Here is a 24,526-nt window from a genome sequence, read left to right as displayed (position 1 = left end):
TCCTAAACTCCTGCCAATCCCACTTCCCGCCTCACCGCCTGCCTCTCAAATGCTCAACCCTGACTGGCTGCAGCCTGCGTTCGTCACCCCGCTCCGACGCCGAGTTACCGCGGATATTTAGACCAGAGTGGTTTGTGTTCGAGTTACCATGAAGCTCTCCTCCTGCTCCAACCATCGCTGGTCGTCCTCCATCTGCTGCTGCTGCATCATAAGCCTCTCCTCCATGAGAGCCTGGCCAACGCACCCGGTGTCCTGGAAGAACAAAAAGTGCTAAATGACTCTTTATTCCCTCAAATCACAGTATTAGTTGGCAAATTCCAATTTTTTTTTTTCAACGATGACCCGCATTCCAGTAGATCGTTACGTGCGCTCGCTCCACAATGTTGTGTGCATCCTTGGTGATGTTTCAGGGAACGCCGTGACTTATTCGTCCCCCCTCAATAGTCCTTTTTGTGTCGGAGTAACTCAAGTTTTACACATACTCGCCTATTGACGGTTTTAACGCTGTAACCAATGCCGTGCCATTCGCTGAAAAACTCACCTACTCGCAGTTTTGGTGCTTTTTCTATAATGCTCTAACAAGATGGCACAAAGCCCTGGCGAATAGGAAAGCAGCACAGCAGGGCTCAGTCTCCATCCGCCACGAGTCGTGGCGCTCTGCCGTACCTCCATGTTGGAGCTCCACAGCGCGGTGTTTTCCGGTCTGTGCTGGTTCCAGGAGTCGTTGGCGGGGAAGCCGCCTCCTACGCCGCCGTGTGCTGTCGGCTTAAGGCGGACACCAAAGAGAGTTAGAGACTAAATAATAAGAAGTCAAATGAATATTTGGCGCTCGTTTGGCGGCAGGGCCAGTGCTGTGCTTAGTTGAAGCTTAACAAGTTCTTACGAAGAACGTGTTTGGTTTTCCACTGACAAAGAGCCAAGTAGGAGCACCGGATCTCCTCCTCTGACCAGTGCTGCTTCGATTTGGCCTCCATGTTTTGTTTTTACGAATTGAAAATGGACAAACAAAGTGAAGCATTTACACTGCTGCGTGTTAATTGCGTGTTGAGCGACTTGTCGTGTTTGATTTCAACTCGGCAAGTTCCACAAAAAAGTTCAGCGATTTCCACACTCGGGGGAAACAATGCCATGTTACACCACTAGGTGGTGGTGTCCACCATGACAACCGAAACATTGGTTTTATACATTGATAATATATGACTCTCTTTGACGATAATCAATGACTCATATTTGTGCACGTGTGATTACGGGTCAAGCGTGCTGTGACATCAATCGGGAGGGATATCTTATGATGTTCAACAATGCACATAAAAATGTATTTCAGATCGTTTGCGCGTGTGGCACCTGGTAATGGTTGTGTTGTGGGCTGGAGAAGTAGCCCTCACTGGAGCGAGGGCTGGGGTAACCCGGTCGACTTGGCTGCAAACACAAATCAAACACACATTCTGTTGACTTTCCGAATCAAGTTAAGTCAAGAAAGCTATCTAATAAGACGGGTCTGACTTTAGGCGGCGCCTCATCAGAACCTCCAGAGTCCCAGGACACCGTGACCTGTCTTCTCATCTCCATCCTAAGTCTCTCCTCTTGCTGCACCTTCTCCTCCTCCAGTATAGTGCTATTGCAGAAATCCAAAAAGTTGATTGATTACAACTATTAGGTACAGGGAAGTACTTCTATATCGTTGTTTGTTTGTGTCCCCGCTATACTGCAGATTTTTAAGAGGTCCTTCTCGAATGTTCTATTTATGGTATTCGGGCATATTCAAATTTAGGGCTGCGCTCCTCCAATGGAGTAGCGCATTGTGGCACGACATGTCGGGCAGGAATGAGGTCCACCGGATGCGTTGGAGCACCATTAACAGCACCAAGAGGTGGCAGAGAAGGTCCCCAACTAACCTCCAGTTTGATCACAGAGCAGAGAATATACAGTTTGCCTCTGAGTATCGTTGTATTGTTTTTGTTGATGCGCCGTAGGTGTTTCAGTAGCAGTTGTTGGAAGGCTTGTAAGGAACATTACCATCATTTCCGTTCACCGATGTATGGCATTCCGCATTGTATGTTAGCGTTCAGCATGCGGACTTTGTGGTGTGATGAAATTATGCGGTCTGCAATGATTTCTAATCCATGCAGAGTCATCATAATGACCTGAGTTGCGTTTGGAGTTCAGTGAAGCGCGGCCGCTTGCTTGGGTCGTACGACCAGCACTTGGTCATGAGGCTGTAAAGGGTGGGCGGGCACTGCGGCGGCATCGCGAGCCGCTCGCCGTTTTCGATGCGGCCGATCACATCGTTGTTCTTCACCCCTTGGAAGGGCTTGATGCCGTACATCAGGATCTCCCACATGCAGACGCCTATGGTAGGGAGAACAACCCGTCACCACCGCAATGACGCCATGCCATTTTAGTCAGAGGCAAACATGCTCACCGAACATCCAGACATCACTCGCGGAGGTGAATCTTCTGAAGTTGATCGACTCGGGAGCCATCCATTTGATCGGAAGTTTTCCTTTGGAGGCTGAAACAGTGCAGAAGAGAAGCATTGAGAAAATGTCCCGTGCCTCCACTAGGTGGCGTCGATGTCACACTAAAGCATGCATCCCTACCAAAGCACAGCGAAAACAGAGATTCGAACCCAGAGCGTCATGACATGCTCAACTCAACACCATCACGCTGCCCAATTCAAGCAGTTAACACTGCACAGTCGTACTACCTCAAAAGTCGACCGCAATCTGTTCCATGGAGTTGATATCATCCCCAAAGAATGGTTTGATTTTTAGAGAGGGGGTGGGGGAGGGGGCATGATCATCACCTTTGTAGTAGGAGCTGTCCTCCATGTAGCGGGACAGGCCAAAGTCCCCCAGCATCACGCAATCAATCGAAGACACCAGCACGTTACGTGCCGCTATGTCCCTAAAAATAAAAAAAAAAAATTAAAAAGAGGCAAAATGAGACGGCGTGTCAAGGCTCTTGAATTTGAAGTCGCGGTGGTAATGCAGGTGGGGATGGGTGGGCTGTTGCATTGATGAGGTCACATTCCGTTATATTTGGTGTTTTCATATTCTCGATTTTGTTCTTACTTTTGTATTTGTACTCATGTTAACACAATGCGACAATATAGGTCGAGTGAAAATTGAGCTTGAAACATGATAAAATGGTCAAATATGTCGAAATGCAGATCAAGGTCCAGTAGCAAGGAAGATTGGGCGGAACTAAATAAGCTGCGTAGATCATAAAAATGGGACGTACACAACAAAGTTCTGATGAGATGCCATTTTCCAAATAAGAGAAAATGATCTTCTGCAGTGCACAGGACACTTTGCAACATGCGGTAGGAAGCTACATACTGCAGTAGCTGCTGCTGTTTTCATTGGCAACAGACTTCAATTTATAGGCAGTTCTATTTTTTTTTTTTTGTGTGTTTTTTTTGGGTTCATTGCTCACAGATTTTTGCTATTTTTGGCAGGGCCCAGTCCCTCTTAAGACGGGTCAGAGTACGGTGAAGTCAATTCAAGTCAATATCCGTCTGCTTCTCGGCCATAAAAATGACAAAAAAAAAAAAAAAAAATATCAAGTACGTCTAACATGATGAAATATTCTTAAAGCGAGGTATGAATGGCTCGTTTACCTGTGCACAAAACGCTTGCTCTCCAGATACGCCAGCGCAGTGCTGAGCTGATAGGCGAACAGGATGAGCGTTGCCAAATCCAGGCTGTACTTCCTCACCTGGAGGAAGGAACGCAGCTGTATGGGGGGAGAAAACAAAAGAATCACGATGGGTCCAAGCAGATCATTATCGCGCAGGTGACCTGACCTCTCCCAGCGTGCACAGCTCCATGATGATCCACACCGGGTTCTCCGTGATCACGCCAATCAGCTTGACGATGTACGGGTGGTCAAACTGCCGCATGGTCACTGCAGGAGCACGTCGAGCACATTTTAACGGAACGAGATCGAATGAAAACAGGTTTGCTCACTCGGCGGCCGCCCTACGTGCTTCCTGCAGGAACTTTTCCCTCACGCTGTCCGAAGTGCAGTTCTTGCACGTCTTAATGGCGACGGCCAACGCTGGCTTGTCCTGCGGAATAACAACTTTTGTCTTTACACGGAATTTCAATGAGTACATCTCGTTGCGCCACTGATTCCGTAGACGTACCGGGATGTTGTAGACTCCTTGGTGCACATCTCCAAACTGACCTTCGCCTATGCAGCGACCGAGCTCGATCCTGTCCCTCTGGATCTCGTAGTCCCGCGCTAAAAATAAGAAATGAAGTGATGATGCCGATGATGACAAAAGAGAGGGTTATTCATTTTTCTTGAATCACATTTTAGATATACACATGTGTTGTTTTGCAACCAAAAAAGTAGCGCCTAAAACAAACGAGCTAAAAGAATTCAACATCACAGAATTACATGTAATTCAGTCAAACAAAATTAGAAACAATTATACTCAAATGTATTAAATTCATCAATATAATAAAATAACTCCACATAATTTATATGCGATTAAATGTGTCAAACAGGAGAGACCCACAACAGTTGCAGTAGTATTTTTGCATTTTTCTTTGCCCCGGAAAAAAAAAAAAAAAAAAAAAAAACAGTGAACCCTCAAAAAGAATTGGCCAATCACATGAAATGAAAAGATATATTTTTTTAAAATTAGGGATGGGTGTAATAGTTAATTAATCGCTATTAATTGAAAATTATGAAGGTGAAATAGATCAGCAAGAGCTCAGAGCAACAAAAATCACTTTTAGTGATTTATTGATTGCTAAATAATTGTCACTTCAGGGAATGGAACCAAATGCCCATCCGAGGTCATCATATACAGTAAATAAGGGAGTCGATTTGTGGCAAAGAAAAATTCACAAGCATTTGGAAGTTGGATTGGAAGAATAAGAGATGTCAAGCTTTTAGGTTTTGGTTTTTTCTTTTTTGGTTTTGTTTTTTTTTTTTTTTTTACCTTCCACTATTCCATAGGTCACTGCGTTGGCGATGGGTGAGTGGGGGAAGAAAAAAAAGAGGAAGACAGGGAGGTGAAAAGTGGGAAAGAGGCAAGACAGCTCGGAAAACACGCAACCAGACGATTCACAGTCAGCGAACTTGGCGGGGATGTCATTTCGCGCGCACGCATGCAGAGAAAATGTGCCCGATTTGAGTTTACTTTCAAAAAAGAAGCAGAAGGAGGGAGACGGAAAGACCAAACGTGTCGCTCTCCCTTGTTTGTTTGTTTTTTTTTAGCTTGTAGGACAACCAAGAGAAGAAAGCCAATGGAAATCATGCACTTACTGGAGGGCATGGTGTACGTGTCCTCTTCGTCAACTATCTCGGCGTAGTCATCGGTTTCTGTAATGAAAATGAAACACTATGACAACGAAAAATAAAATAAAAAATAAATTTAAAAAAAAGAATCGTGCACATTATTGAGGAGGTGCAGCAGCTTACTGAAAAAAGTCTCACTGTTTGGATAACTCCTGCCCAAAGCGACACCCATGCAGCTATACTTTCTTTCTCTCTCTCTCTCTCTCTCTCTCTCTCTCTCTCTCTCTCTCTCTCTCTCTCTCACAAACACACGCGCGCACACACACACACACAATTGGCTCGGCACGTCAGCTGAGCTCAGTGACAGCAGCTGGTGTTGCAGTGTGATGGCGGCAGAGAAATTAGGAGAGAAGGCCAGGAAGAGTTCAAGAGGAGAAAAACATCAATAAAAGAAGCAGAGAGCCCAAAGAGATGTTTGGTAGAATCAAAAACAGAGTCGGAGATGCAGCGGGAGGGAGGAGGAGGAGTAAGAGGAGAAGGCGGAGGAAAAAAAAAAAAAGAGGAGGGAAGGATGGACGGAATCCATCCTAACCAGATGGTTGGTGTTTAAAATAAAGTCAGGCTGCAGACTCAGCTGCTAGCAACACGAGTTGAACATCTGCTGTCCGCGCAAGCTTTGCGCCCGATTCATCGGAGTCTCTGCGGGAACACCGGGAATCTGCTCCTTAAATTCTTGATTAACGCGAGAAGTTTTTTTTTTTTTTCTCTTTTGCAGGAACGCCCCAGGCAGGAAGTAACGGGTCATTTAAAGGTTAATAAAAGACAGCCTCAATTAAAACGGTGGGAGCCATTAAACGCCACAGGAGTGACTTTCAAGTTGTTCTAATTTCAAAAGCTGTTTTTTTGGAGGGGGGTTGGTTGGGGTTTTTTTGAGCTATTGACTACAGAGCTCAGTCACGATGATGAACAGTGGTGCTAATTTACATACAAGATACCACTCCCAAGTCTGCCCGCACTTAACTTGACAGCTCTGCTGGGCCAAGCGAGGCCGGATGACATTTGGATGCAATGCAGCTCATGTGGACGCCAAAAAGAGTTTTGTGGAAAGCAAAAATTAGCATTAGCTACGAGTGTTAGCTTCGAATAAGCGGCACATACTTCATTACTTGGTGACGAAGTGCTGCCTCCACGAGTGAAAATTCAATCAATATTGTAGGGGGTATTTTTCGGGGTGGGTTGCATGCACTTTGGCCAAATTGCATGTGAATCAAATCCTTACTCATCATTGGCCCAGTAGTACGAGGGCCGGGCACATTGTCACTCTCTTGCATGATACAGGACAACCCCCTGCAAAACAGGCTGATTTCAGCACGGCAAAAAAAAAATAAAATAAAATACGTGACATGTCAAGAGTGCTGTAATTCTCAAGTCCTGAGGTATTTTGGAATTATTCAAACTTTTGAGGAGTGCAGCTTTGGAGGTGCTTTGGTGTTTGGAAAATACAATTACGAGACGTTCAAAAAGAAGTTCTGAGAAGAGAATGGGGGAAAATCTGCATCAGCCATTTCATCATAAACTGGTTTACATGACTTGCACTTTAGCTCATAAAAAAACATTCCAGTTGTGGGAAAAACAAAACAACATTTGGCTTTTCAAATTCCAGTCTCCCTTTTGTGTGTGTGTGTGTGTGTGTGTGTGTGTGTGTGCCCATTATAGACAGGAATGCATCGCTTGAAACCAGCAAACCTTGGCATGACTTTGTGCAAGAATATATGTCAGTCCACGTGTACATGAGTGTGTGTTTGGAGGGAGGAGGAGGGACCGAGGAATGGAGGGGGGGAGAGAGAGAGAGCGAGAGAGAGAGAGAGAGAGAGGAGGGGAGGGGGGCATTTGGAGAAATTCCCTAAAAGAGACACATCCCATCGTCGCTCTGGTGGCGTCGCTCTTGGTTTTCGTGGCCAAGTGTCTAATTGTATTGAAAATTATCCCAAGTTGGTCGAAAATGAGGCCAGTTTAGCTTCAGTCATTTTTTTCCTCTCGTTACAATACACAGTGCTGAGGGAGGAACACGGACGCAACCGTGACCCAAACCCCCAGCACGCTTTCGTACAAGAGTGCAAGTGACATGAAACAAGAAACAACTTTTGAGAGATTGATCACTTTACCATCCCCGCTAAGATCTTCTGCAGGATCCGGGGAGCATGCAAGAGCAGAAAAGGAGGACGACGAGGAAGGGAGGAGGAGAGACAGAGAAAGAAATTATAGGTTAGTCATGTCACAAAACGGCTGCGGCACAACCTGCAAAGCCAAAGACGCAGGCAGTTAGTTGAAGCTCCAGTAAAACGCGTGAACAAAGCGGCGGCATGCAAGACAGCGGTCGGAAGATGCCAATGTTGCTTGCACACGATGCAGGCGGCGGCCACTTGTCAATATGCGCGTGAGCCGCCAAGCTGAACGCTAAAATTCCAGTGGCGGATTTTAAACGAAGAGCAGACGGTTCGAGAGTGCTTCGGAATGACCCCCCAAAATCCCACAAACACACACCAAAAACCGGATGAGTGTTCAAGCAAACGGGAGGCCTAAGTACAATTTCACATCAAAGTGTCCCAATACATTTGATCATTCGTCCTCCCGAAACAAAATCATTTAGCACCTTGTATTCAATTATTTTCAACATTGGTGTAGCTTTGAATATCCGACAGCCATTCAATTGAATCCCTTTCTCCACCATGACTGCTAATGACTTTAGCGCAACGTTGAATTCCCAATGGTGAAGATGCGCTTTGCTCGCGTGTCAAATCCGAAGCCGCCAGCTGAGAACGTTGGGGAAAATTGTCTGCGGCATTCCGGCTGCCGTCCAGATTAAGGGCTCACTTCACAAAGCCGCGGCTGTCGCCTGCCTCGGGCCGATCATCATCGCAAGAGTCTTCTTCCCTGGCCGCGAATTTGGCTCCGTCGCTTTAAATCGACTGGCTTAAAACACGGATAAAATATTGGATTTGGAATTCAACAGATTCAACCCGACCTCAGAGTCAAGGCATGTGCTGAACTCATCCTTCGGATAAAATATTGGATTTGGAATTCAACAGATTCAGAGTCAAGGCATGTGCTGAACTCATCCGTTTTTACTTTGCTGCCGCACTCCACTTGCAAGGCGGGTAATTAAGACAAATTGTTTTTGAAACAAAGCTCGATGATTGAGGAAATATTAGACACGCATAAGAGTCGATACATAATAAACTGGTTCAGGGAAGCAGGCAGTGAGGAGGACGTACGATCGATAGTTTATCAACCAGGTAGATTTGCGCCTCGGCCAAACTGAAGAGCTGGCGTTCATCCGCACCCGCGCTGTCCCATCATGGAAAAATTCCATTCGACATAGCGGTAGGTAGTCATGAATCCGAAATGGCTTTCATTCTCCCGTTGAAGTTTAAAAATTGCTCGACTACAGTCAAATGCAGCTGATTTTTGGGTGAGGTGCGCACCGCACTGGGAGGCAAACTGGGTAGGAAACCGGAATGTCATTCATTTCAATTGTCCACCGATGACTTTTGTTAGTTGTTTGTTACCCGAAATTAGCAGCCTTTAATTAGACATTCACGTCACGAGGAATACCATTGGGTGGCGAATCGGAACAGAAGACAAAGGGGAGGAGGAAACGCCGCGCCTTGGCTGGCTTGGGAGGAGTCGACGACGCCGGGTCTTCGGCCAATCAAAGACAGAAAGGAGGTGGGGGGGGGGGGGGGGGGGGGGGGGGGGGTGAAAAGGACGGCGTGAACGGAAGATGGACAGAGTGCAGAAAGGGGCCAAGCGTGGATGTAAACAAACAGGATGGAGGAGACAAGACGGGAACGGTGAGAGAGAAAAAACAGATGTCGGAGGAAATGGGAAGAGCAGAGCAGTCACAAGGGAGCATGTGTCAAGAGCGAGCGAGCGAGCGCGGCATTCCTCCGACTTACCTGAAAGCGAGATCGTTCTCACTCCACTCTTGACCGCCTCCAACTTCTTCTCATTATTAGACAACCTACAAATAGAAAACGCGTACGTGTTCACCACCACCCAAAGTGCGGCAATTATCTCTGCCTTTTTGTGGTGGCCCGCGGAAAGGGAAGAGTGAGAGGGCCAAGGAAAAGAGGAGGAGACTTGCACAAGTGGAAACTATTTGGCTGCCAAACTTATCTCCTTATTTGACCAGACACGGGGCGAGGGAGAAAGGTACACACAGAGGGGGGGAAAAAAAAAAGAGAGGTGACGAGAGCGTGATATTTGAGTTTAAAGCAAACAAAAACATGTCGTGAAACCGAGATCCAACTAGGGGGGCGGGGGCGTATAGTGTACGCTCAATTATTTCCTCCTGTAGCGGCCGGGGGGGGGGCATTTATTTACTCAACTGCAAGAGAGCGGAGGCCATCATTGGAATAACATTCAATAATATCACTGCTAATTCATGTCAAGAGGAAGTGGACTCGACAAAGTAACCCAAAAAGAAAATATTGTGGAGAAACATTGGGAAATGTCAAGTCACGTTGCTTTCGAGAACGCAAACACTGACGTACGCAACATTTAAACGAGCATGTACAGTAACGCTGTGACTCTGCACTTTATTTCAAACAAAGTCTTTCATGTCCGTGTGTCAACAATGGGTGTCGTGAACGGACGTAATTACAGTTATTATTTTGGGACAAGAAAAAATGGTCTCTTTGGAGGGGGGGGGGGGTTATTTGTTCAAGTCCAGGATGCAAATAGGGACCACTGGGGTAGAAGCCAGTGTTTTTAGAAATAAGGTTAGTCCGAGCCTAGACTTCGCAAAACAACAACGAAGTACAACACCATTTCAAATTGAGAGAGAGCGGCACTTACTTTGGAAGGGAGGGTAGCGCTCTCTCCCCCTCTAGAGGATAAACGCAGAACAACAACATGAGATTAATACGGCAGAAAAAAACATTTGCAGCATCGTGATAACATTTGTACTACATCATTGCAACCTTTCTACATGTAGTGGACAAGAAAAGTTGCATACAGTACAGTAGTGCCTTGATGAGAGCCCCAGTTTCGTTTTTTGAGTTCTGAGCTGTCGCTTATTTCTGTTGCAAATCAAAATTTGAGTTCAAGCTTCAGATATGCTGCCAAAGACATTAAAGGTATTAAACGGTTGTTTAATCAGTTTCAGGCGTTTTTTTTTATTTTGTTTTGTTTTTTGTTTTGACGGGTCAATCAGTCAAAAAACACACAGGACAAAATGAAAACACTGGCAAGGAGCATGACCCAGCTGCTCACATTAAACTAATCGTGTGGCTCATGGCCAACCAGAGCTGGAGTCAGAGCTCCTGATGGTATTCACTAGGAATTCTTTTATTATGTTAATTTTTTTTTTAAAATGCTGTGCTATTTTTCTTCATGGAAAAAAAAAACAAAAACAGAACGGACTGGAACAGATAAATTGGTGACGGAACCAATTCAACTCATAAATGAAGAAATCACTGGATCACTGAAATCTATTGATTAAAACGTATCCAAAAATCACCCCAAATTCGAATTCCGAGCAACTGAATAGAGAGAAGCATAACACGGCCGCTACCTTTCTGAACTCTGACAATGAAAGAGCGCGTTTCCATGGAGATGAGCCGACAGTAGCCATCAATCAAGTCGGCCAAATTCTCCGCCATGGTCAGGGAGGCTGTCGTGACGGTGAGAGGCTACCGCGCACACACACACACACACACACACACACAAAGGTTTCTTATCTTAAAAGACGCTCGACTGACAGACAGAATCACTTCCAGCTGCTGTTGAAGTCAGAAATACAGCTGACGGTAACTCCAGATCATGCCAGCACGTACCTCGGCGGCTCCCACGACATTGACTTGCAGCATCCCTTTCCTGTCCTTCTCCTCCATGGCCGAGTACTGGATGGATTGCACTTGGGTGAAGTTAGCCAGATGGGTTGGCTATAGGAAGGAAGAGACACGTATCACTCGAAATTCAATTTTTCCTTCATTCTATTATGCAGTGTGTAGAAACCTCCAAAGTGCAGTACGGATGATGTGACTTTGCTGTTTATATTGCACCCCGAAAACAAACTGCAAAATGCAGACTCTTACTTACTGCTGAGCCCTTGTCCGTCAGGTAGCTAATGCCTTCCTCAGGTCCGATCGCAAGCTCCACCTGGATCACCCAGCTTGACTGCAAGCAGGGAGAAAACAGTGAACCCCCACATATATGCAGTTTGCCGTTCACATTTTTTGTTTATTCTGAGAAGCTTTGCTTCATTATAAAACTCTTCCGTGTTCCCATTTTTACACTCGGGCCAAAGCAGTTTGTAATACAAATGTTCTTGGCGCCATCTTGTGGCATCTCAGGGCCGCCCGACCGTGTCTTCTTCCGCCATGCACAGTTCTCAACCTCAAAATGTTTGTCGGAACAATCGGAAACCGAGGAACCGCCTGCTCTCATGCGAATGCCTGCGAGACGCAACGCCACCACAAGGGGGCAACCTTACACAAGGAACCTGAGTCCGACTCACCCCGAGCGCACATTTGAAGCACTCCTTGTCGTAGCGGTGGATGGGTGCCAGGATCTCGAGGAACTTGAGGATGCACTGCTCGTCATTGAGGTTGGCCACCTGCTTGAATGTCTGCTGGATCAATTTACGAAGCGTCTTGGCCTAAAGGAGGATGAGAGCCAATGAAGCACATGCAACTATTTAGCATGAGACTACGAAACTGTTTAACGTGGACAGAAGGGCAGCGATGAACATACAAATCCGTCCAGGAACATTGTTGTGCCGTTTGCACGTCATCACTTTTGGCACAGACATACCTCGTTGGTGTGTTATTAGTCATGTTATGAGGCTAAGGATGTGAGAATAAAGTCGAGCTCTGCAGTCAAAGTGTGAATAGTTCGCCATTTAGATTAAGACAAGAGATTAGAAAAGATTGAGTTTGGCAGCTGAGGTCAAAGTGGATTTAAAAGAACATGCGGTATGTTGCTATGGCACCATGAATTATTGAAGAAAGAAGGTCACCTTAGAGGAGGAAACGTCTGTTAAAGAAGATATGATTGTGGATGTATAGCCATCCTAACCATTAACCTGACGCGCCAACCATGACTTAGACTTAAATTTAACTGCGTTCGTTACACACTCAGACGCATAGCGATTATCAGGCTGAATTTGAGTATTTTTCCTCTCTTCAAATTAACGTCAGCAAAGGCCTCCTTATCGGACGTCGCTAGATATTAATCTAGGGCAACTATCCTGTAGTGTGAGGACACTGAGTGGTGAACTCATATGGCCTATTAGCGCCACCTGGAGGCACACACAAGTCACCATCATTAAACCGTCTGTAATGTGACTTTTTTTTTTAACTCAACCTGTTGGCCAACCTGTCAGCATGAATGGACTCTTAGAGCGGCTTTGACCAGCCCTGACATCAGTCACCCTTTATTACCCTAGCCATCTGTTTTTGTGTGTGTGTGTGTGTGTGTGTATGGAGTCTATTGAGAAAGAGAATAATCCCATTAAATGACTCCCATTCCCTTGTACCCTTTGAAAGACAACCACACAACTGACTGCTGTAAACACCTCAGTACCACACACACACACACACACACACACACACACACACACACACACACACACACACACACACGCACGCACCTCTCATATCGATAGGATGATTTCAGACCGTCTCATGAAACGCCTGCCATCTCGTGAGACTTCAGCTCAGCGAGCTGCCTCATGATCAACTTCGCAAGGGTTGCCATGTTATCCTTTTTCATTGGCTTTTTTGGGGGTGCGTCACCATTGGAGGGCAATACTGAAACAATTGTTTCGAACAACAATAGAAATACAATTGTGTTGCATGACTGCTGCCATCTAGTGGAAGGGTGTTTAATTGTTCTGACTGTCACTATATGTCACTGGCATGTAGCCATGTTTGTGAAGAGGAGGTAAAGAAGTGGGCAGCTGATGAGAAGGGCAGGGAATGGGGGGGGATTCAGCTGGACTTGATAGACAGACGGAGAAGGGAGGCGCGCACCTCCCCCTTTCTTTCCTCATTGTTGGAAAGAAAAAGTAGGTTTAAACGTGACCCCGGGGGTTGCGCACGAGCGGCAGCGCTCCGCTCTGCAGAGCATCTGTCTTCACGCCGCCTGCCGACATCAGGACCTTTTGGGGTCACTGCGCCTTTCTTCAACACACCCTCCCCGTAAAAGTGTGGCGTAAATTTATCACTGACACTGCCATTATGCCGGAAAAAAAAAAATCACAATCCAGCCAAACTCAAAATTTTAACAGGAATGTTGAGTCAAATGTATTAGTTTCAAGCTTGCAAAGAAATCAGTAAATAAACTTAATAATAGAGTCTGTACATTTTTTTTCTTTTCAGGAAAAAAAAAATTTTAATGCGACTATGCGAGGGACTATTGCCGTGCTCTCATCTCACCTTGACTGAATCCAGCAGGTCTTTGGGGAAAAAACGCCTCAAACCGACATCCTTCCTGTGTGCAGGGGACAAGAGAGCAGAAGGAATGTTTAGAATGCTTTAAATACCGGCAGGAATGTTAAATGTCGCGATCTGATCTGTGCTGGGTTGCATAAGTGGATGTGGGAAGTGAACAGTGGGAAGCAGAAAGTGATGAGGCTGACTCACAAGACGGTTCAACTTGCAAAGTCAAAAAAACAACAAAAAAAGTCAAGCAATATTATTTTGAAACCTGACGTCTTTTTGGGGATGAGGGACAGACTGAGAAGATTGCAAAGAGGACAAAGACATGAGATGAGGAAGAAGCAGGATACGTAACGACCGGGCATTGTTTCTCTGTTCATTGGCGAGCTCATTAGGCTGTAGGGTTTGAAAGGAAAAAAAAAAACTACAGCAGAGTCGGGCAGTTCATTAGAATCGGAGCCAAGCAACCTCATTAAGCCGCCTGGTTTGTTAGCGTTAGCCGTCTAGGAGCCAGCAAATTGCCACATGGACCACAAAGCAGCTTTGCCATCATAAGCAATTGCCATATCGAATGTGAATACACACAAATGTATGGAAGTGGAACCAGGTGAGTTGCAAAACATGCTGACGAGAGGATGAAGCTGATGGAGGATCACGGCTGGCCTGGAAGAATCCGAAAGTACTTACTCTAGTAGCTCATAGTTGGACTTCTTGTCCAGGGCGTTTCCCCTCATCTCTTTATAGAACCTCCTGAAAATCAGAGCAGAGCATCTCCGCGTGAGCATGAAATCATCCTCGCTAAACAGCAGGTTTCGGATCTGTCAGCGGTTCTGAGGAAGAGAAACTAATTTTTTGTGTGTTGCCTTTTGGATAAAAAAAAAAATCAATACTGGGAGATTCTTTTCAATAGAGAGCCACAAATGATTATCGTTGTTGTACTTCCCCTTAACCCTTTCATGCACCCTGTAACCCGATAACATAATAAGCCGTCCACTGGAGTAACTAACCGCTGTACCTGAAAGGGGTTAAACAACAGCTGGCTACTCATGGTCTATCTCACCTGATCTCCAGGCAACCCAGTTTAAGGGCGACATCTTGCTCCACTTGATCCCCGATCTGTGCCATGTAGTCATTTTTCACCTAGGTGCCAAATGACACATGTAAGCGACAAACGCATATGTTTATTTAAAGACACTGACATATTTATATCGCCGAGCAACAAATGGCACTCTGACAAACACAACCAGTCCTACTGACCTAGATGACTTCCGGGCAAGTACACAGTCGGCAATCAACGCCATATGTCTCATGTTGAAAGATGAAATGCGTGACGGGTGTGTTCGTTTGTGTGTCCGTACCTGGTGGTAGAAGTAATTGAGTGTAGGTTTGTCTTCTGTAAACTGCTGCACGAACCCTTTCGGGAGGTATCGGATCCTCAGTTCGTACCTGCAGGGAAGAAATGTGATTGTTTCAAGAGGGGTGGGCAACCTACGGACTTTTTTTTTTTTTTTAGCCGGCCTGTCATGCAATTCCCAAAACAAATCAGAGGGTAGCATGAAAAGAGTTGTTGACTTTGTCGGACAAAGGTGACATCTGCTTCCTTCTCTCTTTGTTAAGTCCACAGTGCCAAAGGTCCAAAATGTACAATGGCATTAGCGGCGACCGCCACAATAAAAGTGATCCACGAGCCTTTCAATCCACCGTACGACAGACGGCGCCCGCTGGATTTTGCATGAGGCGTCTCCAGTAAATCACTCCTGGTTCTTTTCCGTTTGATACAGGCAGACTACTGAAGGAAGCGAGCTGTTGCTTTGTCAGGTTTTTGTCTTGGGGGGGGATGGCAGACCTCGTGGATATCTGACTCATAATCCTGAGTTTCAGGGTTCTAATCTATCCTAAGTGCACCACTGTACGGCTCCACTGTGCCCTTTACTGTGTGTGTCATGTAAACTGGCTGCACTTCATACCAATGATCCTTTCCAGCGCCCGCGACTTGATTTAAAATATAAATGATACACCTTTTCCTCATCCACAGAGAGATGCTGCAGATGAATCTTTCAACCGCATCCAGCAAAAGGGGCATCGTGCGCTTTGGCTCAATCTCCACCTCAAACTTCACTCACCTCCACTCCTCAGTGGGGCGCGCCTGTTCGTATTTCTCTCGGACGTGCGACACGCCCATGTCGGGATGCAGCCAGTGCACTTGGTCTTTGGCTTGGCCGCTGCTGCTGAGACGCAGGCCAAAGCACGACGTCCACCGCACCTTGTGGATATCCAGGATCTTCTGGATGATTCCCTGTTGACAAGGAGGCAACGCTGTGACATGATCTTCACTTCAGCAAAATAAAATGAAACGAGCTGGATTAAACACAGACACATGCGTGCCTTTCTCCGATTTCGACAAATTTAAGATGACGTCCACGCCCAAACAAGCTGCCAGACGTCACATGCAAATTAATTCTCAGAGGAGCATGTGTGTTGCCATGTAAAAACTCTGGCAGGCGTGGGGGGGGGGGGGGGGTGACCCAGATATAAAGGGAGGCCGCTTAACTGTTTGAGTGGTGCAGTTTGAGGTACAAGGGGGTCCTCGGTTTTAGACTCATTTTAAAACCATATTTGCAGTGGAAGACTTGAAGGTTGTGGTCATTTACGAGCGGAGAGTCCAAATCTTACCCGGACATCGGTAGCATCCCCGTATCGGATGTTCGAGGACCAGCTGCTGAGTTCTGTGTTGGTCACGAAGTGGTGGAAGACCTTCAGGACCCGGTCCACAGATCCAGCAGCGGTCCGGTCCGACCCCCCAGCGCTGAGCCGCGACTTGGCGCCGCCGTCCAGCAGGGCGTGATTGAGATTGGGATCCATGTAGGGCGTCGCCATGGTCTTCCCTGCTGACACCGCCGCAGCTAAGTGTCTGTCATATTCTGGAAAACAAGCGAATGATTTCCCGCGTTAAGATTCTTTGGGCTCATCCAATCGACGACCAAAGCAAGACAATGGACCGCAGGCGGTTATTTTTCCTGACATTGACAAACTTCCTGGAATTAAACTCATACGGGAATGCCTGCTGTCGTCATGTGTGTGTCTTGACTTGTGTTGGACGTATTTGTGCGGAGGGAAGAAAACTGATTATCTAAATGATTAAAATTGTCTATGGTAAATGTTTAAACTATCATTATCTTCAAAACGATGATCCCACAACACTTGAAGAGCATTTCGAACTCTTGTTCCCTGTAAAAAAAAAAAAAAAAAAAAAATGCTTACAGATTATTTGAGTTTGAAAATATGCACAGGAAGTGCAGATGTTGCACGCAGAGAAGATGCTCTCAAAATTTCTTCGACTATAGCACAGGCTAAACGTAACTCCTCCGCAATATACAAAAGCTTGTCTCTCAGTTATTGTTTTTTTTTTTTTTTGGGGGGGGGGGGCTTAATTTGAGAACAAAAAAATGCTGGACAAGTGGCGCTCACTTTAGCTGAGTCCCCATATTAGGGAAATTACTGCCCTACCTTGGCCCCAACATATGGGAAAGGGGCTACAGCCGCTCGTCACCACGGAAACGCATGTCAGTCTCTGGCTGTGTCCGTCAGCGCTGAGCACAGACAGGCAGCTGGCAGCCTCACAAACACGCATGACGCCGCACCTCGTCCCGAGCGACGGTGACGCAAACGAGCGCGCGAGATCCGCCGCTTCCAGCGGCAAAACGGAGCAAATCCTTTCCGAGATGGCCGTTCTGACAATGTCACATGCGAGTCCTTTAAGCCTGAGATCCTCAGAGTCCGGAAAAGTTCTCTTCGTCGCTCCCCACGACGGCCCCCTTTTTTCTGACGACAAGCGCACTGTTTGTTATCGGGCCGTTCCGACCCCATGCCCGCGCTCCATAGTTACACCGTTGCCGTGGAAGTGTGACGCGGCCGTCATTTGGGAGGGAATTTGGATAGCTTTTCTTCCTGTTGCGATGATAGTTCACAGGAAAAAAAAAAAAAAAGAATCCAACTTTTTCAGGCCAGCGAAGAGAACTTTAGACGATTAGCGAGGCGCCAATGCTAAGACGTCCTCTCATTCGGGCAACCGCGGCGCGCAATGAGAGAGAGAGAGACAGAAGCAGAGATGCGGGGACGACGGGGAAGGCGACCATTGTCTCAGGGAAGAATGACAGGAAGAGGACAAACGCGGCACGGGTGAAAGTTGAACGGGGGAGAGGGAGCGCGGCGAAAGGAGGAACAGGAGAAATATGCCAATCACTAAAACACTGGACTGTTCAATGCACACCCCTCCCACTTTTACCCATCGGGGTGACGGCAGGGCCTTCTGGAGCGCTGGAGAGGGGGATCATTTTCGGATGGCGACTGGACAACGTCAAAGAGTTCAATAAAATAGCACGGTGGTCGAGTGGTATGCATGTCTGCCTCACACCTCAGTTCAGGGTTAGAATCTCAGTGCAGGCGTGGGCGACAGAGCTCAAGGACACTGCCTAGCAGATTTCAACTTCCGTTTTGCAGGCCATGATTTGCCTTTGCCATTGCATTCAAATGGTCGGGTCTCCGGGGTGCCTGCACACCCCATCAAGTGCGAAATTACGAGACCAAATAATTATTTTGGCGGCGTGGATTAGGTCGTTTTTCAAGGCAGGATTTGTCTTTGGTGATGTGTTCGCTCTTTGTGCCACATACTCAGATATACGCATCGAATCTAATTGTAATTCAGCAGCTCATTGAAGTGCTTCTGGTGCAAGTGAAAATACAGCAGAAGTGCTCGGTAATTCTTCACACTGGACGGCGTCATTAAAACACCCCCCAAAAAGGCATGTTTCCTTTCATGCTGCATTGCTTTGATATTTCAGTATTTTGTTTTGTTTTGATTTTCATCAAAAAATTGTTGTCATCCGCATTCGCTTGGCCGCACGCGTGAATTTGCGATTGGTACACAGATGGGTGGACTTTGATGGCAGTGCACATCAATAATGCGCTCGACTGCTCCGTTCACTTCATTTCGCACCCTCCGGTCTTTGGGGGATGAACTTGGCGACCGGAAAGGAACCTGCTACTCTCGAATGAGAGCCGTTCGCGGTGCATTGACCTCGGAATAACACCGCCAACAAATTACTGTTCTCCGTCAGGGGAAATCTTTGGTGGTCACCTCACCCTCCACACACCCCACCCCCGGAGCCTTTAACAGCTGTATGATAATGAGCATAAAATTAGGCAAGAGACGGAGGGGGAGGGGAGCCACTCACCTGTGTAGTAGGCAATCCTGGAGATATCTGAAAGACAGACAAATAAAAAGCATGTTCATCACAAAAGGGTTAAGGTTTAAAAAAAAAAAAAAAAAAGTCATGACACTCTGTAGACAATGAGACGCTGCCACTCAGCATCAGATTGTCTTTCTGAAGACTGAGGTACGATGCATGACGATAAATGCCTCACTCAAGCTCTCAAACTCCCACAGGAAGTCCACGAGTGGTCTTTGGGATACTTCACCACGCAGTCAAGGCGTCACTGATCCCCTCCGTGTCGGGTCAAGAGGATAAGTGCTTTCGACAACCGGGGCTACACAATACGAGTACGCAGGCATACAGTATGGACGCACGCTCACACAAGCTTGGAGTGAAATGACAGAAGGGGGTCATCAACCAAGATGATGTCATGCAAGGAAAGGCCACAGAGAGGAAGTGCCAACTCAGGTCGTATAGTTTATCGACCGACGCTGTGTAATATGAAACTCGTGCGTGTGTGTGTGTGTGTGTGTGTGTGTGTGTGTGCGCGGCGGCGGCAGAAAGAGCCTCCAATAACGATAAATCCTATGGTATGACGTTAATGATTTGCACATTTTCCTCCCTATGCACATTTCACAGCTCTTGTCATGCTGGAACACCCCAAGAAAGACAAAAAAAAATAATAATAATTAACAGTCACAAAATGTTCTTGTGACGCTTCAAAAAAAAAAAAAAGTTCTTTTCACTTTTTATTGGTATACACCGCACGCACGTTATGTATGCGGTCCACCTCAATGCCCCGCTGCCTCATGTTGCGCCTCAGAGCAGGTTTTGACAAACTACAAGACGGTTCCAACATGATTCCTGCGCCTATTTTGAAATGTGAAAAGCTATTTTATTGATCATCAAGCAGGTACACAGCCAAACAGAAAACGCCTTCCTCCAAAAATTTGGGGACTTTTGAAGCTGGTACGGGGGCCGTCACAGAGGCAGGACGGGTCGGCATCGAGACGGAGCTAAGGTGGGTCACGGGTACGAAACTCACTGCTTCCTCTCTCTTGCGCTGAAAGCAAATGTTGGTGTTGTTTAAATAGACCGGGACATGATAACCTGCGTTTTGTCCCATCACTTAATTAGATACCTTATTAGATTTGCACACCCTGCCAAAGCAATTGGCGAAATCGTATTTAATACGCCATGCGCAGAATAAGCTACATATGTCGTAACATAGAGATGAATAACTTTTGCTGGGTTCTCTGTGGGGGGGGCCTTGGGTCATAAGGCCTCCAAACAAAATGGCGCAAACGGAAACAAACATATTGCCCGCATACAAGACAAAAGCAGGAATAGCCCATCGAAGGATGCACAACACAAACCTCTAATTTAACGTCCATATCCACTCCCACCACCACACACAACTTCCCACACATGCACACACTTGGACCCTCCCCGTGACATGCACACGTGACATTTTGACACACGCGCGCCTCGATTGAGAGGAAAGAGGATTATGTCACCTCTTTTCAACTGCATTTCCACCGTACGAACGCTTGAATCAATTCCGAGGAGTGCCGCTTCCGACATCCGAAGTGTCACCAAGTGACAACAACGCTTCCAACCAGTCAGCGCGCGTTCACAATGTATTTTAATGCTCCGGTTTCCCCGCGCTGCTCAAAACTGAACTCTTCATCTTCAGCAAATAGAAGGTGACACATGCATACGAGCCGTGTATGAAATCCCCACCTTGCGATAAATCTTACCATGGTATAATCCCTCCATTTAGGAGTCGAGAAGAGAGGAAAAAGAAGAAGATTTCTCCTCCACGAACCAAATGAAAGGAGGCTATACTGGGAAAGCCCAAATCCCAGTCGGGCTTCTGTGGTCACTGTGTCAGTTTACAAACTGGCCTTCCCCTCCCTTCCTAATCCCGCGCTACAACTACTACAACTACGAATACACGCGAGTGGGGAAGAGGAGGAGGAGAGAGGGAGAGAAAGAAAACGCGAGAGAGAGGAGTTCCTAACGGGGGGGGGAGGGAGATGAGCGACTGGATGGAGGAGGAAGAAGGGGGAGGGGCATATCTTTGTCCACAAGGAGAGGGATGAAGGGGGAAAGGCAGCCAGATGTACGAGTCACGGTGACTTGACAGAAGCGGGAGGCGAGAGAGAAACTGCGACGTGATGGAGGTGAATTAAAAAAAAAAATTTTAGCGAGAAATTAAAAAGCTTCAGCGGTTTATACGAGACTATTTTCCAGCACGGCAAACGTGGCAGACGAGTGAGGCCACCAAACTGGAAGTGAAGGAGTTTGGGTTGGCGGTTTGCACGTGACACAAAGCAAGCAGGACCACGTCTCCCTTCGACCAGACCCGGACCAGGACAGGTTCTTTTTCAAAAGAGTCTTTCAAAAGCAGTTGTGAGTCCCGCTGTTATGCTGTTCCAGTCCTGCAGGTGGCGCTAATGAATGGTCGCAAACTTGTTCAGGTTGTTTTCCCATCAAAATATTGACTCTAATTTTGACTTGACACTACTGCGTTAGTGTCGTAAACTTCCAAAAACCGTACAAACAAAAATGTGACCTATTTTCTCGCGCAGGTTTGCTGCACAGCGGCTAACCGGCAAATGTCAATCGTGAATGTCTCACCTCCTCGCATCCCGCAAAAATCCTTGTGAAAACAGGCTTGTGTGCGCCTGCGCCATTTGCCTTTAAGACCTTCCGCCTCTCTGACACAAACGCCGCCCCGAGGGGCTCCTCCATTAGTCATAATGTGACTTTCTCGCTTGCTCGACTGAAAAGAGCGACACTCCCGCTGTTCACTTGACTGCCTATCGAGAATCCCGTTCCGTCCAATCTTGCCAGCGCAGTTTAATCACAACACAGGGATGCATAATAAGAGATGACATATGAAGTTCGTGTGGGTCATCGTGGCAGACTATAAACTTGAGAGAACTGGATTGTAATATCCTGTGTGTATTCTGATATTTGACAATCCCTTTGCTCTCGGACATAAAACGCATACGCGCGCTTGGCAAACTGGCCGCAAGGCAAGAATCGCAGTTGCTCAAGAGGAAAGCAGATTAATGGGCCACCGGATTACTAGGCCAAGATGTCACACACTCACATCCAACCTAGTCGATGATGCTGCGCCTCCGTCCGGCCGGATTCAAGGGCCCCATGTCACTAGGCCAAGATGTCACACACTCACATCCAACCTACAGTCGATGATGCTGTGTCTCCGTCCGGCCGGATTCAAGGGCCCCGTGTAGTAACATTGCCCCCTAGTGGCAAGGCGATTTCAACGCGAGTCTAAAACGCATCCAAAAAGGTTGTTGATTCAACCGGCGCTCTCCTGCCTGCGGATAGTTGAAAAATCATCACATTTAAAACAGGTTGGAACCAGCTCGGAGACTGGAGAGTGAAGACCGCTGCTCAATGAACCTTTGTGTGAAAAGGACAGCGTTTGCGGGTGACTCATGGCGATGCCAGACAGACACACACACACATACACACACTCAAACCCTGACAGACACACACATACAGACACAGTGGCAATTTACCCATGCCTGACCTCACCGGTGGTCATGCCAGTTATGTCTGCGCAGTCTCCAAACGTGCGACTGTGATGTCATAACTCTGGCTTGCATCCAGGTGTTCCACTGAAGATGTTCTCTATTCTGACTCTGTGTGTGTGTGTGTGTGTGTGTGTGTGTGTGTGTGTGTGTGTGTGCGCGCGTGCTGGTGGAGCATAAGTAGCAAAGATGAGGTCATATGATTGGCCGAGCAGACGCTGATGTGTAACTTGGGCTTGGCCTCGCGTACTCCCTATGGCCGAGTTTTGAAAAAAAGGCCTTCAAAATATCGCGATAGCATTGCCATAACACTTTATAAAAACTATTCGGTCAAGAAAAAAAATTGGTATTCTCAGGCTGAGTGTCCACAAAAAAAAAAAAAAAAACCACATTGGTTATCTAAACCATTTTTTTTCCCCTTCAAAGTTGAAACTATTCATTGAAGTTGGGGAATATCTGTTCCCAGCGTGTCTGAGACGTTTTTAGCTGTCACCACACAATGGGCCACAGAGAGCAGGAATGTGTATAAAAAATTATATTTATATTTTACAGAACAATAGGAAGTGAAAACATAAACATCCTGTCAAAAAAGGCCCAAAGTTCCTCCCATTCCTATTTTTAAAAATCCTTCTATCGAGACAGCTGCAAGTGATTTCACACGCGTGGATCCTTTTCCACCCCAAGTCAAATCTTGCATTGCTTTTTTCCGACCGTTCGTCTTCACCTCGGCTCGATTCTCTTCCCGTCTCGATGACAATGACTTCTTTCTTTCGATGACGTGTAATTACTCCCTCCATCTCACGCGCAAAGGGCAACTACTTTACAAGATGTGCGCCTCACTATGTCCTATTGTGCTCGTTTTAGGTCCCCGCGAGAGGGAATCGCTACGTTCCGACTCTATTCATCATGCGCTGACAAAGCAGCACCACGGACCTTCGTGACTGGACGACAGAGCTTTTTCAATGTATATGCGCGCACGATCCATCTTTATGGCTGTCCTCAAATTGCCAGTAAAGGGACTCGGGTGAGGATCGCATAAAGGTTTAAAGCTGGGGTTGGTGTTATTCAGCAAAAAGGGGCGCGGGGGGAGAAATAGAAGTCAAACTGGCTGTTTTCGGCCACCTGAGGTCGTCCTCTTGTGCAAAAGAAGCTCAAGAGGAACACCGAGACGAAAAGAGTTGCAGAGTGGGTATTTTCGTGCACGCGTCCGGGTATGTGCATGCCCCCAAGGAGGGCTTGGGTCATTAGCGATGATGTCATTTCCTGCCATTGTGGCCGACTGCAGTCTATCCTGCGCACGAGTTCATCCACACATACACTTCATGAACCACTTTATAGCTTGCGACCATTCCGAGCATCTTTTTTTTTTTTTTTTTTTTTTTTACACAACACCACTAGTGCACACCTCCAAAGCGAAATGGCCCAAAAGTCAAACAGAACTTGGAGCTCAAGCATCAAACGAGATGTCACATGTCTTGGGAATAAAATTGGCATACCCATGTAGTAAGGACACACAAACGTAGTCAGGAACTCGGCATTCCTCGAACACACGAGTGATTGCCGTCACAGTCTGGAGTCATGCCACACGAGACTGCCGCCTTTGTCGCCCTTTTGCGCGTTTCTCTCAATGGAATGCAAGAAACCGGGGACAACCTGGTCGGTAGGAAGAGGACAACTGCGACAAGAGTTTTCGACAGGGGGTTGACTGTTGGATCTTTGAGGGTAGTCAAGTGTTACTATAAATACAACGAGTGCTCTGCAATTTAGACACATACACACACACGACGGACACGCCTGTATTAGCCAGCTGTAGCCAACCACATGAAAAGAGTCAAATCAGTTGACCATTGCGGAATGCGTCACAGACGCTTACGAGAAAACATTTACAAAGGATCGTAATTTGAATAAAATTATAAAGCCTCTGACGACACGTGTCAAGTGGTACATTTTGAAGTTCTACGGCGAATTGTCGAAAAAAGATGCGTTTTAAGTCACACGGGACTTCGCAATGCAGCATGTGACACAAACATCAAAAAGACTA

At 46.7% G+C, this 24,526-nt stretch overlaps 1 protein-coding gene across 8 annotated transcripts in view; it reads right to left on the bottom strand.

Moving 5' to 3' along the window:
* LOC109512081 (focal adhesion kinase 1-like) overlaps nucleotides 1-24,526 on the bottom strand; it is a 29,855-nt gene that overhangs the window by 3,054 nt on the left and 2,275 nt on the right. The window contains exons 1-28 of one of the 8 annotated variants that reach the window (XM_019863583.1): nucleotides 20,677-20,877; nucleotides 18,938-18,964; nucleotides 16,377-16,624; nucleotides 15,827-15,999; nucleotides 15,062-15,149; nucleotides 14,764-14,843; nucleotides 14,391-14,453; nucleotides 13,701-13,755; nucleotides 11,780-11,920; nucleotides 11,362-11,439; nucleotides 11,097-11,204; nucleotides 10,835-10,952; nucleotides 10,117-10,147; nucleotides 9,216-9,280; nucleotides 7,422-7,439; nucleotides 5,284-5,340; nucleotides 4,958-4,978; nucleotides 4,151-4,248; nucleotides 3,988-4,072; nucleotides 3,809-3,909; nucleotides 3,623-3,738; nucleotides 2,807-2,907; nucleotides 2,423-2,512; nucleotides 2,145-2,349; nucleotides 1,504-1,615; nucleotides 1,345-1,419; nucleotides 667-765; nucleotides 148-252 (exon numbers count right to left, since the gene is read on the bottom strand). In XM_019863583.1, the coding sequence (XP_019719142.1) occupies nucleotides 148-252; nucleotides 667-765; nucleotides 1,345-1,419; nucleotides 1,504-1,615; nucleotides 2,145-2,349; nucleotides 2,423-2,512; nucleotides 2,807-2,907; nucleotides 3,623-3,738; nucleotides 3,809-3,909; nucleotides 3,988-4,072; nucleotides 4,151-4,248; nucleotides 4,958-4,978; nucleotides 5,284-5,340; nucleotides 7,422-7,439; nucleotides 9,216-9,280; nucleotides 10,117-10,147; nucleotides 10,835-10,952; nucleotides 11,097-11,204; nucleotides 11,362-11,439; nucleotides 11,780-11,920; nucleotides 13,701-13,755; nucleotides 14,391-14,453; nucleotides 14,764-14,843; nucleotides 15,062-15,149; nucleotides 15,827-15,999; nucleotides 16,377-16,624; nucleotides 18,938-18,964; nucleotides 20,677-20,695 (2,577 nt within the window). In that variant the 5' untranslated portion in view covers nucleotides 20,696-20,877. Of the gene's footprint in view, nucleotides 1-147; nucleotides 253-666; nucleotides 766-1,344; nucleotides 1,420-1,503; nucleotides 1,616-2,144; nucleotides 2,350-2,422; nucleotides 2,513-2,806; nucleotides 2,908-3,622; nucleotides 3,739-3,808; nucleotides 3,910-3,987; nucleotides 4,073-4,150; nucleotides 4,249-4,957; nucleotides 4,979-5,283; nucleotides 5,341-7,421; nucleotides 7,440-9,215; nucleotides 9,281-10,116; nucleotides 10,148-10,834; nucleotides 10,953-11,096; nucleotides 11,205-11,361; nucleotides 11,440-11,779; nucleotides 11,921-13,700; nucleotides 13,756-14,390; nucleotides 14,454-14,763; nucleotides 14,844-15,061; nucleotides 15,150-15,826; nucleotides 16,000-16,376; nucleotides 16,625-17,210; nucleotides 17,941-18,937; nucleotides 18,965-20,676; nucleotides 20,878-24,526 lie in introns of those variants that run through there. The other 7 variants (XM_019863584.1, XM_019863577.1, XM_019863579.1 and 4 more) reach the window with 7 other exon arrangements.

The sequence above is a fragment of the Hippocampus comes genome, unplaced genomic scaffold, assembly GCF_001891065.2.
Source record: "Hippocampus comes isolate QL1 unplaced genomic scaffold, H_comes_QL1_v1.1 scaffold91, whole genome shotgun sequence".
Taxonomy (NCBI): Eukaryota; Metazoa; Chordata; class Actinopteri; order Syngnathiformes; family Syngnathidae; genus Hippocampus; species Hippocampus comes.
This window is presented reverse-complemented; position numbering and strand designations above follow the sequence as displayed.